Source organism: Oreochromis niloticus, linkage group LG10 (genome assembly GCF_001858045.2).
Source record: "Oreochromis niloticus isolate F11D_XX linkage group LG10, O_niloticus_UMD_NMBU, whole genome shotgun sequence".
Classification (NCBI taxonomy): domain Eukaryota; kingdom Metazoa; phylum Chordata; class Actinopteri; order Cichliformes; family Cichlidae; genus Oreochromis; species Oreochromis niloticus.
In genome coordinates this window covers 26,143,895-26,164,090 of record NC_031975.2, presented here as the reverse complement: position 1 = coordinate 26,164,090, position 20,196 = coordinate 26,143,895, and the positions used below count along the sequence as shown (strand labels likewise).

Here is a 20,196-nt window from a genome sequence, read left to right as displayed (position 1 = left end):
GTATGTTTGCAGTGTATTTTGTACGGGGAAAGACAGAAATGCATCTGATATTTTTATAAGTGGAGACAGTTTTTTTCCCCTCATATTTACAAGAGAATAAATTACTTTTCTATTTAGCGCACAGATGATGTACTGCTGCATGCGTGGAGGATTTAATACCAAATACATTTCATTGTTTTTTTCTCTTTCTTTCAAACATTTTCCTCAAGCTCTTTAAAGGACATCTGTAGCAGTGATTTTTTTCCCACCAGAATTCAGATCTGTTACTTAAATGCAATTTAGTAATACTACGCTGTTAGAGTAACCTCACTTAGAAGCAAAACACTTAAAATGTTACTTAAGTAAAGTCAGTGCATAAAAAAGGCCACTATGGCTGTTGTACTTTTAATGATTGAAAACAAGGATTTTGCTGTTATAGTTGGTTGAGTCTCTGGAAATCACAAAACTGCACTCAGAAACAGATAATCTAAGAGTTAAACAAGATTTATAAACATTAGTTATTAGATTTAGATTAGATGATCTGGTAGATTAGAGCTAGCAGTGGACCAAAGGCCAGTTCTACAAAGCAGGATTTTGGGCCCAGTGAGATAACTTGTTCATGCTTGTCTGTGGTCGTTTGCTAACAACACTGCTTTATTCACATGAACATGCTTATAGCTAGATTGATAACTTTCTGGGACAACTTGGCCTGACCGCTTACTTTAAGGCAAGTGAGACCAGATAAGAACGTTCTTCGTAGCTCAGGCCCCACAGCAGGTTCTAGTGAGGTTGGTGTTGCTGGCTGGTGGCAGATAAAGATTAACAATAACATGAGGAACACACTTATCATGGTTAGTGGAAGAGGACCTGAGGAACTGCACCAAGGCCCAGTATGAGATAAAGAAGGCTTATTTTGCAAAGCTCCTCTAGAAAACCCAAGAATTAGAAAGATGAAACTATAGATTAGCATAACAGTTCCCACTTTAATAGAATTTTTATTAAGTAAAGCAGATGAAAATAATAAATCCCATAACTGATTTTCATAGAATATTTGTTAAAACTATAAAAATAAATGAAAGCTTGTGAATGAAGTGAATACATAAAATCCTCACACTTGATTGGTTGAAGCCATGAATGTTTGGCAGCTTTGTTTTATAGTTTAGTCTAAGCGTTTTATATCTGTCTTCATAGCAACAGCACTTACATGGGTCCGAAGCAAACACCAGACTTCACTGACCATTATTATGACTATCTGTGCCCTTAGATCTACACCCAAGCCACTGTCTGCATTGTCCACTTCTCATTGGCTTTTTGAGAATTATAAAACCAGAGGAGTTTAAGGTAAGATCAATCAGTATTATAGTCTCCACTTTCCTTTTGGTTTGTCTCAGTACTCATAGCAACTTGAGAATCACAAAGCCCACTCAGCTTCAAATACCTTGCACAGGTCACATCTGTGTCTGTCACTATCATGGTACACATCTGGAAGCCAGGCGTGGTGTGTTAGGAATTCCCCGTCCTGCTCGCCTGCACTGGGGAATAACGTGCTTTGTTTGATGCTGAACCAAATACTTCATCTCCCATCATAGCCTTGATGGATCTGCTACCAATAGTTGTCTAGTTAGCCCCCTACTGAACTCTGTTAATGTGTCATGAAATGTCACAGAGGTTGCCTCTGCAGAATCGGAGCCTTTTCAAAGGCCTTCTGAAGAGATAAGCATACCCTGCCAGGCTGACTCTGGAATACAAATGCCCTTTTTAGCATAGGGAGGTGAAAGGATAAAGATAACACAGAGTAAATGTGTCAGAGAGTGGAGCTGGGAGGAATGTGGCCCTTATGGGAAAGCCAGCTAAGGAAAGACGGGTTGCTGGAGATAGCTATGTATGCATGGATGTGGATAGAGAGACAAAGAGCAATACAGGGAAGAGAAAAGAGTCGGCATTTTGTTAAATAGAATATTTTAGGTAGTGTTGTCTGAGTTTTAATGGAAAAAAACAATGCATTTTTCTTACCTTTAAAGTGAAGTTTGCATGTTTTCCCTGAGTCTAAGACAAACTGACCCCCTGAACAACTACTTCTTCTTTGTTGTTTTTTTGGCAGTTGCCAAACAGTGATGTGGTGCATTACCGCCACCACTTCTTTCATACCAAATAATAATAATGATGATAAAAAACATAGACCTCCAGAACTGACACATCAGGGAACTTAAATACTGGTTTAGCTAAACCATATGACACACAAGGGGAAGATAAAAATGGCTTCCATATAACCAACTAACACAAAACAATGAAACAAACTCCAAACACCCTCCCCCCAATGAAGCATGTGGTTCAGTCCAATGAGGCTACAACATAAATACAACATAAAACAAAATTTTGACCTTGCAATGTTGATATGTGTGCACTCCATATCAACATTGTAAGGACGGAAAAATAAACTAATTTAATAATAAAACAATATATTGGACAACAAGCAAAATATACTGAATGTAGTGACTACAAAGTAAACTAAAGTGAAAATAACTAATGGTGAGGTGTGGATCTTACTATGTGTGACTTGCCATCACAGCCCACAAAATGTCCTTTGGCAATATTGGGCGAGAGACAACAGTTTTTTTTTAAAACTACAAAGTCTACATAAGGAGTATGGAGAGGTGGCGGTGGCACAGCTTGTTGACACATCAAGTAGGGACCTTTTGCATTTTACCTTTATTTTGCATTTTTTTTTTAGCTTTCTGATTTTTCTTTTTCAATCGCTTTTCTTTTGATTGGTTGGTGTTGGTGGTTTGGGTTAAACAACATGCTATAACCCACGTTCCATCACCACAAGAAACCTTTTCGGGTCAGAAGATTGATCCTCACCAGCGGCTCTTACAGAATAACATTTATTGGATGGTTTTTCAGTGGTCTGTGGACTAGTCTGACTATGAATTGTTGTCTTGTGCTGCTGTGTGCTCAGAGATGAGCACCCAGCAGACAGATCAGCAGTTTGTAAAATAGACCCGCCTGTCTGCCAGGTCCAGAATTACTTAAATCATCTTTCTACCTCATTCTGATGATTAGTTTGACCTTCAGCAGGTCATCTTACCATTTTTGCATGCCTAAATTCACTGAATTGCTGCTATGTGATTGGCTCACCTAGCCAAGTATTTCAATTCAGGTGTTAAAATCATTTCCATGTCCACAAGTGTATAAATTCAAGCACCTAGGCATGCAGACTGCTGCTACAAACATCTGTGAAAGAATGGGTGCTTGGACGCATTGCTTTGACAATGACGACACACATCAGAAGGTACTAAATTGTAATGGAAAACCAGTCGATCAGAGTTGAGTTGTAGCAAGTCAATCCAACTAGGTACTAATGGAAAAAAGGGGCTTTTATGCTCTAGCATACCAAAAACATTTTGGACAATTTCATGTTCCCAAATTTGTGGGAACAGTTTGGAGATGGCAACTTGCTGTTCCAACATGACTGTGCAGCAGTGTACACAGCAAGATCCACAAAGATGGATGAGCGAGTTCAGTGTGGAAGAACTTGACTGGCCTGCACAGAGTTCTGACCTCAGCGTGTTCTGTGGGGCCTTCTCTTCCAACATCAGTGTCTGACCTCACAAATATGAAGAATCATCAAAAAATCCCATAAACACTCTTCTAAACCTTGTGGAAAGTCAGAAGAGTTGAAGCTGTTACAGCTGCAAAGGGCGGATCAACATCATATTAAACACTATGGATTAAGAATGGGATGTCACTCATGTTCATATACATTTATAAAGCAGAAGAATAAATACTTTTGGCAATAGTGTATGTCTTTAGGTGGTATAAAATTGGCACAAATTTGTCTGCAGTACTGCAGGTATTCCTTGGCGTTGCTGAGAAGTATTTTTTACATAACTTCCTATAAAAATAAGACAGGGCACAATAAACATTTCACCTGACATTAAGATCTCAAAAAAAATTACTTTAACAAACACAATACCAAAATAAACCACAAGCTTTTATTTCTATTCATGGAGCCGTGTCATTAAAAGCAATGAGGTAAAAGGAGAGTGACAGTGTAAGGAGAGGAACTGACAAAAGAGGGGCTTAGAGTCACCGCCTGGGGCGAAACTATCAGTCAACTCTTCAGAAGTTTAACTCCAACCACCACTGTGATCCTGAGTGCAGGTTTCTCAGATTTCCTGTCTCATATGTTCACTCACCAATCCTATGATGCATATTAAATCACCGGGTGAATAATGAAGCCAATCTCCCATAAATTAGAGAGACATGCTGAATTCCCCGCAGGTTCAATCACCATGAATATTAAAGCAAACTCACAAGGTTACAGGGGAAAATGGAAACAGGGAGGATAGGTTAAGAAGTACGAGAAGGACAAAGAGACGGCAGATAAAGAGGACGGCTCCTGGCTAGAGGGGAATGCTGTCTTTATGAAGTAATGTCAGCGATGACCGTGTCATCATTTTGTGTACATCTGAAAGCAGGGTCAGATATGGGGGCAATTAAATTTCCAATGCTGCATGCCATGAAATGAGGAAAAAATAGAGTGTAAGCTGCTGAAAGGACAGTTATGACATTCTCACTTTACATTCTCAGACTACATGCGCTGTTTGTCCCCTTAATATAATTGAACTTACTGAACTAACTGAACACTGATATTGATATACTGATGGATTATTAGTGTTGCTTTAGCTTGGACACAGTTAGTAGGTGTGTTTAAGCCAATGAGCCAATGAGCGGATAATGACATGGCCTCACCGATGAGAAGCTCTATTCTTAGTAGCAGAGTCATCATCATTGGTTTTATATGTTTTAATTGTACAATGGTCTGCATGCTTTAACCCCCCGAACACAGGTACCTGTAAATGGGAACACCTGAAAGCATACAGAGCAAACACAAACCTGTAAGGACAGTCTGTGTAGAATTTGAATTTAGACATTTTCTCCCTTTCGAACTGTAAGAATCTTCATGTTGGTGAAGGACAGAAACATTCTCATATAAAAAAAAAAAAGAAAAATATAAAGCAATACTATAACTTTTAATATATTTGAGATGAAAACAAACATAAAAGCCATCATAACCTCCCCCATTTTGCATTTTGAAGCATCTACATCAGTATTTTGGCTGCTGCTGCCATATATTAGTTTGTAGCCAGATGGATGTTGACATACTTGGATGACAGGTAGGAGTTTTCAGTTATTTGCTAATGGTAGCAAGCATGCACGCAAGCTGCATCTGTAGCCACAGAATCATAGACAAACTAATCATAGAGGTCAAAACCGTTTTTGGTAGCAGATTGTAAACATCCATTTTATTGTTGTAAAGTTTAATATGGGAGGATTGTCAACCTCAAGTGGTTGCAAGAGGAACTGCAGCTTTTGGCACTTACATGCTGGCTTCATTTTTGAGCCCTGGAGGTTGCAGGTTGACTTTTATAAACAAGAGATATTGAACATAAAAGCTCAGTTACAGAGTTAAGACACTTAAAGACATGTAATCCAATTCCAAATATATTGTACTGCTTCCATTTTATTTTAAGGACAAAAATATTAACTAAATTCTTCTGGTTTAAATATTCAGAGCAAAAAAGCCAAAAAAGTAGACTTGCATGTCAAGGCTTTCTTTTATTGCATTGGAAAGAGAGAATTTACCATCACTGATTGTTTCCATGGCTGGTTTTCATTCTGTATAAATATTTTATCAAACGTATTTTCAGATTCTAAAATTACCGCCTCCTTCTCTCTGTCCCTGTGTCAAAATCAGGACACATTTCATGTAATTCAGACTCATTATAACTGCATCAAACAGCAAGTTAAAGTAGCAAAATAGGTCTTAATTTCTGCAAAAATTGCAGCTATTTCTCAGAGAGTAAAATCTTCCCCCAGTGGCACAAAAAGCCAGAGTCAAAACCTTGCATTATGTCTGATGGCAGGCTCTTATGTGCAGTGAAAAATTACACCTTCACAAAGGGAGACGTGAACAGGCGGAAGTGGACTGGCTCTAAATGAGTGGAGAGATCAGGGGGGATTTTCGAGTAGTGGAGGGAAGCAGATAGCAGATTACTGATCGGAATAAGACATTCATGTTTTCAAATAGGTACTTCTCCCTGCTTCAGTGAAGTTTCCAATTTTAGCTGTCGGTTCAGTTCAGAGGGTGTCATCTGAAGTGTGTAAATAAGATTCAGAGGGATGGAAGTGGAGCTTTGTTAGTGTGTGTTTCTGTGTGCTGGTCTCTGTCCCAAGCAGCAGGCTATGATAGGAGTTTTTTTCAGTTAAACTACCTTCATGCTAGCTTTTCCACAAAGTTAAATGAAACTTACATGTTCACAGTGCATACAATGCTAATGTACAGTGCTGATTCAGTGTCTGACCCCCCCCCACCAAAATGTCTAAAAATGTATCATTATGGAGACATAACATCACAAACTGTGCATCTATGGTTTAGCATGTTTGAGCTTGTCAAGTCATTTTCTGTTTTCTTTTGTCTCATTGATCTTTTCGTATTCCTGTCACTTTTAATTTCTTCCATTTGCAGTTTGCTGCTCTTGATAAATGTATGCGTTTAGTCTCACCTGTGCTTCATTAGCCACTTCCTGCTCCAGCCTTTGTTCTGTTTCCTGCCCTTTTTGTGGCACACCTTGCATTCAATCAGTCTCCTCTGTAGCCTATATAAACCTCCTCTCACTTATCAGGCTGTCATTGTTTAGCTCAGCTGTAAAGCTTTCAGGTTACACTTTTGTGTGTTTTTTAGTTTTTACAGTTCCTTCTACATTTTTAGTTTATGCTGTACTTTTTACCTTTGTTTTTAAACCTGTATGCATTGCTTCCCTTTGTTATTGCTTTTCTGGGTCTTAAGCCACATGGATTAAAGAATTTTGTGTATCCTGCATTTGGGTCCTCCTACCATGGACTCTTTTTGTCATGGTCCTGGTCTGTCATCAGTAGTAATAAGGTGGCAGCAATCCAAAATGGCGGCCAACCAAACCGGTTTGACAACCGGTTTGACCGGTTTCGTGCGTGTGCGCATGCGTGTTCAGGTCCTGGGGTTATGCGAGTTCATGTGTGGAAACACGGTGGGGTCATATGAGTTCATGTGTTTTTAACTTAATTTAATCAAACCATAGGGATTTTAATTAAACTATTTTTTCTCACTTTGGCGTGTCTCAACATTCATTTATGCAGACATATGTGTCCTTAAGAGCAATTCTTTGTTTTGGCATGTAGGGGTGGAAGCCGTTTTTGTTCACAGTGCGCATTAACAAATGCTTTTTATTTACATCTAGTCAAAAGTGTTGGTAGTAGTGTTTTAATCACACTAATTTTGTGATTCTGACAATATCTCAGCTCGCAGCGATGCAAGCATTTTATTTTAAAAACAGCACAAATGGGAATTTCTTCTGAATGGGCAATGTCAGTCTGTTCACAAGCATTTCATTTAATAAAACCACTAGTTTTAATTTAACTAGTTTTACGCATCTACTGGGGCTTCTTTCACTGTTTGATGCGATCATTTTATTTAAAAATCGGGATTTCGGAATGTTGAACTAAGAGGGAGACAGAGCCAGCTAGTTTTTAACACAGTAAATGGTTACAAATAACATAAAGTCCCTTTAGAAAATAAATGCTATAAGTAGGCAGTATCACTCTTTCAAACTAATTGTGTTTTAATCACACTAATTTTGTGATTCTGACAATATCTCAGCTCGCAGCGATGCAACCATTTTATTTTAAAAAACGGCACAAATGGGAATTTCTTCTGTACAGGTAAATTCAGCCTGTTCACAAGCGTTTCATTTAATCAAACCACTAGTTTTAATTTAACTAGTTTTACGCATGTACTGGGGTTTCTTTGACGGGTTGATGCGATCATTTTATTTAAAAATCGGGATTTCGGAATGTTGATCCAAGAGGGAGACAGAGCCAGCTAGTTTTAACGCAATAGATGGTCACAAGTAACATTCAGCCCTTTAGAAAATAAATGCTATAGGCCTACTTCTAAAACACGTTGCACATGATGTCACCTTTTCCCCCAAAGCAACCAGTATCGCTCTTTTCAAACTAATCCTGTTTTAATCACACTCATTTTGTGATTCTGATGTCACAGCATGCAGCGATACATGCCTTTTATTTATTTAAAAACGGATCATTTTCTTCCGTAAGGGGTTTCATGGTTTCAGAGTAGTTTTTAACACAACAGATGGTCGCAAATAACATTCAGCCCTTTAGAAAATAAACGCTGCAGTGATACTACCAAAACCACTCCTATTTTCATCAGGATTGCAAAAGCCCACTGGGGGTACCATTTAATCGTTGTGATTCCTTAGGAAGACAAAGATAAGTGTATCACTTAGTTGTTGAGAGTACCATGCGAACAAGGGCCCAACCTATTGTCTGAAGTAGGAGGTATCGTTTCTTTTGAAATTCCTTAGGAAAAGGTAAAAGCCGACAGGTATACCAGTCGAACGGGGACCCGACCTATTGTTTAAAGTGGCCGGTATCGGCTCGTTTGTAATTCCTCGAGAAGGTAAAAGCCCCGCAGATGTACCAGTCGAGCAGGGTCTCGCCTATTTTCTGAAGTAGCCAGCAACAGCGGACCCTTAGGCCTATCTTGGCCAGTTACACCGGAGCTCAGCACCTGCGTGCCCCACCCTCATTGTTTTAAACTTGCACAGCAAGGTGATGCCCTGCAGCTGTATCGACCTCAGATTTATAGGCCCCCCATCTATTGTTTTTGGAAGCACACGGTCCTATATGAACCGCTTCTCAGAGCGTGAGACCCTCGCCATTTCGCGTCAGGACCAGCGCCGGTGCAGACCATTTTCAACCCACACAGAGCGTTTCTGACCAGCCGGCGTTGCTTATGCATAAGAGAAAAGCAACAATACAACGCGGTTCTCTGCTCCAAGACATCCGTGGTCCTTTCACACGGTAAGCATGTGTGTTATAGCCAGCGCTTCATAAATGTCAGTCTGACAGCGCAGATTATTCAAACTGTTTTTAAAACGTGACTCATTTGTTGTCCAAAAAACATTTCCTCTAAATTTGCAAAGTTACTGATTTAAAAATATATATTTTCGAATTTTTAGCTGGATGTCAAACATATGATAGACTCTTGAGCATATTTATATAGCAAAATTCACAGTGGTATAACCATAAACGATACCCAAATGTGCACCAATGCACTCTAATGCACGCCTTTAAACTGTATGTTGATAAGTGCATGAAGTATACCTTTACCTCTATAGCTGAAAAGAGTCTGTATCCATAATTTGTGGATCTATTGATCTGTTTTTAATGTGGCGCTTTTTTTTTTTCACGAACTGCAGATGATGAAATCCTCTTTATTTGAGAAAGTGTCCCTAAGCTATTGTTGTTCATACTTACTGAGCGCCCTAGCTACTTCTTTACTATGTCAGTAAACTTTTTGAACAAGAAAGGTGTTGTAGATTTAAAGACACATCTTAATTGAAGCAAAGGCAAAACATCTGAATGAATTTTTGGGAGAAACAGGTGTTGACTCATCTTTTTTTTAAATACATGACTTAAAACACTAAAATCTAATTTCAAAGGTTTATTTTAAGTTTAAAGAATATAAGAGCTGTTAAGACGATGAGTTTTACTTCTCACTGTCCGTGTTATGTTGTAGTATCCATTATCATGTATGCTACTTTGCTCTGTGGACTGTAAAATGTTTCATTGTATTCATGAAATAAACCAGACTTTCAATGTCTGAATCTTTTACCGTTTTTCTGCTTTTGTTCACCCAAAGTTGACAAAACCCACAGACATCCAGAGTTAACTCACTAACAGTGTGGACCAATCTCAGTGTATTTGGCTGCTTTTTTCCTAAACACAATCAGCTGACTAAGAGAAATGCCTGTAGTCATCCACTTTGGTCATTTTGAACGCTGAAGGAGATTTGTTCCATAGACACCTTATACTAGTGTTTCCTGTACTTAATCCATCACTACTATGTTCTATTAAAATTCAGATTCCTTTTATAGTTTGCAGTGAAATTTGTTAAACCGTTGCTTAATGTGACAGAAGTACACGTCACTCTTTACTAACACATTGTAGATAAGTTTATTGCTGGACAACACAGCTAACAGTCTCACACACTCTTTAGATTTTTAAAGTTTTGTGTGTAATGGTTTAGTCTCGCACACCTTACCCTTTTCTCCCAGTATCACAACAGTATGACTCCCAAAGTACGGCTCAGTAAACAAACAAGGACTCTAAATTCAGAACAGAAATATACAGTTGGAAGATTAATGATTGCGTTTTTTTGGGGGGGGGGGGGGGGGGGGGGATTTTTTATGATGCGTAGTAAACTACCCCCTCTTCTTCTTCTTCTCTGTGTTGATGTTGTTCGTGTGCGTGTGCGTGTGTGTGAATGCATTAGAAGTCAAAGTATACATTAGCCATACTTACAAAAACATTTTAATTTCATTTAGAACTGAGATTCTAAGTTGTAAGCAGAAATCTTATGCTCAGCCAGAAGCATGTTTCCCCACTTTCACAATGCTGAGGTGTCAAATCCATGATCCAACAGATGGTTTGTCACACACGGGCGAGAAGGGCAAGCCACCCCTTACTTACACAACCTCACACACTATAGATTTTTAAAGTTCTTGTGTACAACGGTTTAGCTACAGATATAACTTCTACTTTTGATAAAGATCACTCCCTCTGCATATTTGTTAAGAAATAAAGCATCTTTACTGGGATATTTATTGTCAAACTATACGATTTTCCAAATGTGTGTGGAGTAAAATGTTGTGACCAAGAATCATTCAGGATTAACAACACAAACTGTTTTGATAGCAGAAACAGTCTGCCCTATAGTTCCCATACTTTACCGCTAGTTTTACAAACACATTCTTCTTCATATCTGTTTAATTGGTTTTTTTATGAAACTGATTTTCAATAGTACAACCAACGTCTAACTTTTCCTTGCTCCCCAGTATAAATGCAAGAATTTTGCAGGCTTTATTGAAACTGCCACAATTTAACACTCAGTGCCATAAACAGAGTTGATCCATGTCTCTATGGACACTGTTTCATACATCAACAGCTCTGAAAATCACTTTTAAAGTAATGTAGAACAGGATCTCTTTCACTCTCAGCGTCTCCAAAAACTCAGCAAACTGACAATCACCTCTAAACAAGGGGGTTAGTTTATAGGTTTTTTTATCAGGCGCAACACCATGTAATGCATGGATGTTAGACTCTTTCACCAGACCATGCTGCTAGCCCAACCACCAGGCTCAGGGTCTCTGAGCTCTAACCCCGGCTGCCAAATGTGCCTCTGAGCCTCTTGTGCCTTTTCACCACCAGACTAAGTTTGTAGTCTCATCTCACCTACTAATATTATTTTATTACAGGACAATATTCAGCTAGGTTACTACGTTGACTTTCTTACTTTGAGCACATTTCTGAGCCCATACATTATCAAACTTTTCTTGAGTATTTCTGACACTAGCAGCTATACTTCTACTTAAGTAAAAAATGCCTGCACTATCGGTATAAAGCTGTCTGTAATTCTTTAACAGTTCATGCAAAAATTATAAATTAAACCTGCACCACAGCTAACTCTTTTTAATAACCAATAACAAGTGTATTTCTTAGATCTACTGATACAGCCAAAACACTCTGCTTGTATAATGCCATATTCTCTCCCAGCGTACCCTTGTCTCACAACAGGGTGATTCCCAAAGTACGACTCAATAAACACAGACTCTAAAACCAGAACAGAAAGATAAAGTTGGAAGATCAAAGATTAAGGTTTGTGTTTTTATAGCTCGAAGTAAACTGTCCCCTTGTCTTCTAGGCCTTGGCGTGCGTACCTTAGAAGTCAGATTATACATTAGTCATACTTCCAAAAAACATTTTGAATTCCATTTATAACTGAGATGTCAAGCTGATATCAGACATCGTATGCTCACCAGGAGCATGTATCCCCACCTTCAAAACCTTACGGTGTCAAATTCACAAGCCCAACATGGGCTCCTTCAACACAGGGGCCAGAAGTGCATGTCACCCTTTACTGACACACTGTAAATAAGTTCAATACAGGGCAACGCGGCTAACAGCCTTGGAAACGCTTTACATGAAATAAAACTTTTTAGAAAACCCTTTACAAGAATAAATGTGATGATCTGTTTTACCTGAATCAAATGTATTAGTTTGTTTACTTGAAATAAAAGTTATTTTGGAAACCCTGTACATGAAGTAAAAAGTATCGTGTTGTACGTCCTGGCATTAATATTTCCAGCTGATAAGGACACGTATTGCATTTCAAACGCTTTATACAAAAGAGTTTTAAACATCCACTTTGTCTGTAACGACAGTATCAAGCTACATAGCATTGTTTTTACTAAAATTCAACTTCTTCAGACGAAAGTTTTTCTGCTTTTTAAAATTTTTTATTTTACTGTAACAACCTCTGAATGCCATTTTAGGATGATATTCTTGGAGATTCCATATATATAGATATATGCTTTTGGAGTGAGGGCATCTAATACACAAGTTGTCACTGTGTTTTGTACTACCAGCTGTGAGGGATCTGCTTTTACTTTGTCTCGTGAGTATGTATTTTTCAAAGGAGATCTTCATCAAGTTGATTTGGTACCGTAGTCTTGTTGACAAGATTAAAAGACATGTCCATTAGAGTTTAGCAACATTTCAGTTTGATTAAAATAAAGTTGTTTTTTTTTAACTACACAGGGATTTATTTTCTCATCTGAAATAGTTATCATATTGAACATGTCAGTGATGAAAGCAAGAAAATAAAGAAAAATAGTAAACGGCTGTCTAATTAAATTGTTCCTGTGAACCTTAAGCCCAAAACAGCCTTAAATCATCCTTTAATATATTCGGTGTTACAAACTTGAAGAACCACAGAAAATTAATCAGTTTTTCAGCCTTCATTCATATTGAAATGTTGAAATCTTTCCTGCTAGACCAAATTGCAGCATCTGATACCGCTGACCATAACATTTTATTACAGCTATTATTAAATGGAGAGACCTCTTCACACACACTGAGGTTAATTATGAAGCTTCAAGGGCTTCTGTGCAAAGACCAGTTCTGTTTACATTATATATGCTTTAGAAGGCATAGCGTACATTTTCACTGCTATGCAGATGATACCCACTTTTATTGGTTAAACTGCCGGGATGTCTTAGATACATGAGCTTTAATTTTCTGCTTCTAAGTTCAGATAAAACTGAGGTTATTGTAACGGGGCGTAAAAATCTTAGAAACACTGTGGCTAATAAGATCCTTACTCTGGACGGCATTGCCTTGAGCCGCCTGTTGTAGTGATTTGGCACATTCTAAGTAAAATTGAAGCACACAATCCCGTTGCACAACATCAACATTTATTTATATACAAAATAAAAATGCTTTTTACAGAAAAGAATTGTAACTTCACAATTCATCACCGTTTACGTGGGTACATAGGGTAAGTCCTCATCCTTATCCCATAGTGATTCGGGTAATTTGTCAGGGCCTTGGAAGGGTGGCCATATCAGGATACATGTTTTAAAAATGCGCTAAATGTAGGATACATGTTTGAAAAAGGATACATGCTTTTAAAAATGTGGTAAAATGCAGGTTAAACATTTTAAGAAAGAAAAATCTGGATACATGTTTGAAAAAAATAAGCAGGGTAGCTGTTTGAAAGATACAGTACAATACGTTTTTTGTTTTTTTTGGAAAGAATCAGTCTTTCAGAGAAAACATTAGCAGCCTCCTTTGTAACACTCTGCGACCAACCGTAGTTGTCTGATTTTCACCATGTCCAACCCAACCAGATTGGTGTATGCCTTGGCTATGGCGTCAAAGACTTTCCTTTCCGATTTCAGTTCGTGCAAGAGAGTTTCCGCCACCATGCGGACTTTGACGTCGTCCATTTTGATGTTGCGAGCAAACAGAAGCCGTTGAATAGATGGAATGAAACGAGGGGTGAGGAGTCTTTTTCTGATGCTGTAATAATTTTCAGCGTAAAAGTCATCCTCCAAGACTTGCAGACACTCGTGCTGTTTCTGGCGGGGATGATCGGACTTACAGCCATTGCATTCGTCAGTGAGGTACCTGTTGATTACTAGGTTGACTAGATGATACACCGCGGTTTTCACGGTATCGATGAAAAAAGAAGATGCCCAACCGTCAAGCTCGTCGGCTTGCTGCTGCTGCTTCTCCAAGGGACGATAGTAACCGGGCGTGTCAGGTACTATTGTGCCCTCGGCCGCAGAACTTTCCTCCTCCTCAGTGTGGCGCAGGGCTGCAGAGGCCATACTTCTGTTTTTGAGCTAAAAAAGGTTTGAAGGAATGAGACGACGGTCTTCTTTTTTAAATAACAGAAGGGGGCGTGATCTGGAAGTGGGTTGATCTTAGAGGGCTGTTAGGAGTTGCAGCAATTTTCAAAAACCGTAGAGTTTCGGTCTAGCAGGAAAGATTTCAACATTTCAATATGAATGAAGGCTGAAAAACTGATTAATTTTCTGTGGTTCTTCAAGTTTGTAACACCGAATATATTAAAGGATGATTTAAGGCTGTTTTGGGCTTAAGGTTCACAGGAACAATTTAATTAGACAGCCGTTTACTATTTTTCTTTATTTCTTGCTTTCATCACTGACATGTTCAATATGATAACTATTTCAGATGAGAAAATAAATCCCTGTGTAGTTAAAAAAAACAACTTTATTTTAATCAAACTGAAATGTTGCTAAACTCTAATGGACATGTCTTTTAATCTTGTCAACAAGACTACGGTACCAAATCAACTTGATGAAGATCTCCTTTGAAAAATACATACTCACGAGACAAAGTAAAAGCAGATCCCTCACAGCTGGTAGTACAAAACACAGTGACAACTTGTGTATTAGATGCCCTCACTCCAAAAGCATATATCTATATATATGGAATCTCCAAGAATATCATCCTAAAATGGCATTCAGAGGTTGTTACAGTAAAATAAAAAATTTTAAAAAGCAGAAAAACTTTCGTCTGAAGAAGTTGAATTTTAGTAAAAACAATGCTATGTAGCTTGATACTGTCGTTACAGACAAAGTGGATGTTTAAAACTCTTTTGTATAAAGCGTTTGAAATGCAATACGTGTCCTTATCAGCTGGAAATATTAATGCCAGGACGTACAACACGATACTTTTTACTTCATGTACAGGGTTTCCAAAATAACTTTTATTTCAAGTAAACAAACTAATACATTTGATTCAGGTAAAACAGATCATCACATTTATTCTTGTAAAGGGTTTTCTAAAAAGTTTTATTTCATGTAAAGCGTTTCCAAGGCTGTTAGCCGCGTTGCCCTGTATTGAACTTATTTACAGTGTGTCAGTAAAGGGTGACATGCACTTCTGGCCCCTGTGTTGAAGGAGCCCATGTTGGGCTTGTGAATTTGACACCGTAAGGTTTTGAAGGTGGGGATACATGCTCCTGGTGAGCATACGATGTCTGATATCAGCTTGACATCTCAGTTATAAATGGAATTCAAAATGTTTTTTGGAAGTATGACTAATGTATAATCTGACTTCTAAGGTACGCACGCCAAGGCCTAGAAGACAAGGGGACAGTTTACTTCGAGCTATAAAAACACAAACCTTAATCTTTGATCTTCCAACTTTATCTTTCTGTTCTGGTTTTAGAGTCTGTGTTTATTGAGTCGTACTTTGGGAATCACCCTGTTGTGAGACAAGGGTACGCTGGGAGAGAATATGGCATTATACAAGCAGAGTGTTTTGGCTGTATCAGTAGATCTAAGAAATACACTTGTTATTGGTTATTAAAAAGAGTTAGCTGTGGTGCAGGTTTAATTTATAATTTTGCATGAACTGTTAAAGAATTACAGACAGCTTTATACCGATAGTGCAGGCATTTTTACTTAAGTAGAAGTATAGCTGCTAGTGTCAGAAATACTCAAGAAAAAGTTTGATAATGTATGGGCTCAGAAATGTGCTCAAAGTAAGAAAGTCAACGTAGTAACCTAGCTGAATATTGTCCTGTAATAAAATAATATTAGTAGGTGAGATGAGACTACAAACTTAGTCTGGTGGTGAAAAGGCACAAGAGGCTCAGAGGCACATTGGCAGCCGGGGTTAGAGCTCAGAGACCCTGAGCCTGGTGGTTGGGCTAGCAGCATGGTCTGGTGAAAGAGTCTAACATCCATGCATTACATGGTGTTGCGCCTGATAAAAAAACCTATAAACTAACCCCTTGTTTAGAGTGATTGTCAGTTTGCTGAGTTTTTGGAGACGCTGAGAGTGAAAGAGATCCTGTTCTACATTACTTTAAAAGTGATTTTCAGAGCTGTTGATGTATGAAACAGTGTCCATAGAGACATGGATCAACTCTGTTTATGGCACTGAGTGTTAAATTGTGGCAGTTTCAATAAAGCCTGCAAAATTCTTGCATTTATACTGGGGAGCAAGGAAAAGTTAGACGTTGGTTGTACTATTGAAAATCAGTTTCATAAAAAAACCAATTAAACAGATATGAAGAAGAATGTGTTTGTAAAACTAGCGGTAAAGTATGGGAACTATAGGGCAGACTGTTTCTGCTATCAAAACAGTTTGTGTGTTAATCCTGAATGATTCTTGGTCACAACATTTACTCCACACACATTTGGAAAATCGTATAGTTTGACAATAAATATCCCAGTAAAGATGCTTTATTTCTTAACAAATATGCAGAGGGAGTGATCTTTATCAAAAGTAGAAGTTATATCTGTAGCTAAACCGTTGTACACAAGAACTTTAAAAATCTATAGTGTGTGAGGTTGTGTAAGTAAGGGTGGCTTGCCCTTCTCGCCCGTGTGGACAAACCATCTGTTGGATCATGGATTTGACACCTCAGCATTGTGAAAGTGGGGAAACATGCTTCTGGCTGAGCATAAGATTTCTGCTTACAACTTAGAATCTCAGTTCTAAATGAAATTAAAAATGTTTTGTAAGTATGGCTAATGTATACTTTGACTTCTAATGCATTCACACACACGCACACGCACACGAACAACATCAACACAGAAGAAGAAGAAGAGGGGGTAGTTTACTACGCATCATAAAAAAATCCCCCCCCCCCCCCCCCCCCCCCCCCCCCCCCCCAAAAAAAAACGCAATCATTAATCTTCCAACTGTATATTCTGTTCTGAATTTAGAGTCCTTGTTTGTTTACTGAGCCGTACTTTGGGAGTCATACTGTTGTGATACTGGGAGAAAAGGTAAGGTGTGCGAGACTAAACCATTACACACAAAACTTTAAAAATCTAAAGAGTGTGTGAGACTGTTAGCTGTGTTGTCCAGCAATAAACTTATCTACAATGTGTTAGTAAAGAGTGACGTGTACTTCTGTCACATTAAGCAACGGTTTAACAAATTTCACTGCAAACTATAAAAGGAATCTGAATTTTAATAGAACATAGTAGTGATGGATTAAGTACAGGAAACACTAGTATAAGGTGTCTATGGAACAAATCTCCTTCAGCGTTCAAAATGACCAAAGTGGATGACTACAGCATTTCTCTTAGTCAGCTGATTGTGTTTAGGAAAAAAGCAGCCAAATACACTGAGATGGTCCACACTGTTAGTGAGTTAACTCTGGATGTCTGTGGGTTTTGTCAACTTTGGGTGAACAAAAGCAGAAAAACGGTAAAAGATTCAGACATTGAAAGTCTGGTTTATTTCATGAATACAATGAAACATTTACAGTCCACAGAGCAAAGTAGCATACATGATAATGGATACTACAACATAACACGGACAGTGAGAATAAAACTCATCGTCTTAACAGCTCTTATATTCTTTAAACTAAAATAAACCTTTGAAATTAGATTTAGTGTTTAAGTCATGTATTTAAAAAAAGATGAGTCAACACCTGTTTCTCCCAAAATTCATTCAGATGTTTGCCTTTGCTTCAATTAAGATGTGTCTTTAAATCTACAACACCTTTCTTGTCAAAAAGTTTACTGACATAGTAAAGAATAGCTAGGGCGCTCAGTAAGTATGAACAACAATAGCTTAGGGACACTTCTCAAATAAAGAGGATTTCATCATCTGCAGTCGTGAAAAAAAAAAAGCGCCACATTAAAAACAGATCAATAGATCCACAATATGGATACAGACTCTTTCAGCTATAGAGGTAAAGGTATACTTCATGCACTTATCAACATACAGTTAAAGGCGTGCATTAAGTGCATTGGTGCACATTTGGGTATCGTTTATGGTTATACCACTGTGAATTTTGCTATATAAATATGCTCAAGAGTCTATCATATGTTTGACATCCAGCTAAAAATTCGAAAATATAATTTTTAAATCAGTAACTTTGCAAATTTAGAGGAAATGTTTTTTGACAACAAATGAGTCACGTTTAAAAACAGTTTGAATAATCTGCGCTGTCAGACTGACATTTATGAAGCGCTGGCTATAACCACATGCTTACCGTGTGAAAGGACCACGGATGTCTTGGAGCAGAGAACCGCGTTGTATTGTTGCTTTCTCTATGCATAAGCAACGCCGGCTGGTCAGAAACGCTCTGTGTGGTTGAAATGGTCTGCACCGGCGCTGTCCTGACGCGAAATGGCGAGGGTCTCACGCTCTGAGAAGCGGTTCATATAGACCGTGTGCTTCCAAAAACAATAGATGGGGGCCTATAAATCTGAGGTCGATACAGCTGCAGGCATCACCTTGCTGTGCAAGTTTAAAACAATGAGGGTGGGGCACGCAGGTGCTGAGCTCCGGTGTAACTGGCCAAATAGGCCTAAGGTCCGCTGTTGCTGGCTACTTCAGAAATAGCGAGACCCTGCTCGACTGGTACATCTGCGGGCTTTTACCTTCTCGAGGAATTACAAACGAGCCGATACCGGCCACTTTAAACAATAGGTCGGGTCCCCGTTCGACTGGTAACCTGTCGGCTTTTACCTTTTCCTAAGGAATTTCAAAGAAACGATACCTCCTACTTCAGACAATAGGTTGGGCCCTTGTTCGCATGGTACTCTCAACAACTAAGTGATACACTTATCTTTGTCTTCCTAAGGAATCACAACGATTAAATGACCCAGTGGGCTTTTGCAATCCTGATGAAAATAGGAGTGGTTTTTGGTAGTATCACTGCAGCGTTTATTTTCTAAAGGCTGAATGTTATTTGCGACCATCTGTTGTGTTAAAAACTACTCTGAAACCATGAAACCCCTTACGGAAGAAAATGATCCGTTTTTAAATAAATAAAAGGCATGTATCGCTGCATGCTGTGACATCAGAATCACAAAATGAGTGTGATTAAAACAGGATTAGTTTGAAAAGAGCGATACTGGTTGCTTTGGGGGAAAAGGTGACATCATGTGCAACGTGTTTTAGAAGTAGGCCTATAGCATTTATTTTCTAAAGGGCTGAATGTTATTTGTGACCATCTATTGCGTTAAAACTAGCTGGCTCTGTCTCCCTCTTGGATCAACATTCCGAAATCCCGATTTTTAAATAAATGATCGCATCAACCCGTCAAAGAAACCCCAGTACATGCGTAAAACTAGTTAAATTAAAACTAGTGGTTGATTAAATGAAACGCTTGTGAACAGCTGAATTACCTGTACAGAAGAAATTCCCATTTGTGCCGTTTTAAAATAAAATGGTTGCATCGCTGCGGACTGAGATTGTCAGAATCACAAAATGAGTGTGATTAAAACACAATTAGTTTGAAAGAGTGATACTGCCTACTTATAGCATTTATTTTCTAAAGGGACTTTATGTTATTTGTACCATTTACTGTGTTAAAAACTACTGCTCTGTCTCCCTCTTAGTTCAACATTCCGAAATCCCGATTTTAAATAAAATGATCGCATCAAACGTGAAAGAAGCCCCAGTAGATGCGTAAAACTAGTTAAATTAAACTAGTGGTTTTATTAAATGAAATGCTTGTGAACAGACTGACATTGCCCATTCAGAAGAAATTCCCATTTGTGCCGTTTTTAAAATAAAATGCTTGCATCGCTGCGAGCTGAGATATTGTCAGAATCACAAAATTAGTGTGATTAAAACACTATTACCAACACTTTTGACTAGATGTAAATAAAAAGCATTTGTTAATGCGCACTGTGAACAAAAACGGCTTCCACCCCTACATGCCAAAACAAAGAATTGCTCTTAAGGACACATATGTCTGCATAATGAATGTTGAGACACGCCAAAGTGAGAAAAAATAGTTTA

The 20,196-nt window shown here is 38.4% G+C and overlaps 1 protein-coding gene across 3 annotated transcripts in view; it reads left to right on the top strand.

Annotated features, from left to right (window-relative positions):
* Positions 1–20,196, top strand: part of LOC100690595 (uncharacterized) — a 39,707-nt gene that overhangs the window by 3,427 nt on the left and 16,084 nt on the right. For 2 of the 3 annotated variants that reach the window (XR_003221810.1, XM_025910619.1), the window contains one exon: positions 1,244–1,320. The exons of the other annotated variant lie outside the window; for it this stretch is intronic. Coding sequence is in view for 1 of the 2 variants with exons in the window: in XM_025910619.1 (XP_025766404.1) it covers positions 1,244–1,320 (77 nt within the window). In the remaining variant the exon portion in view is untranslated. The remainder of the gene's footprint in view (positions 1–1,243; positions 1,321–20,196) is intronic. 3 annotated transcript variants of the gene reach the window in all.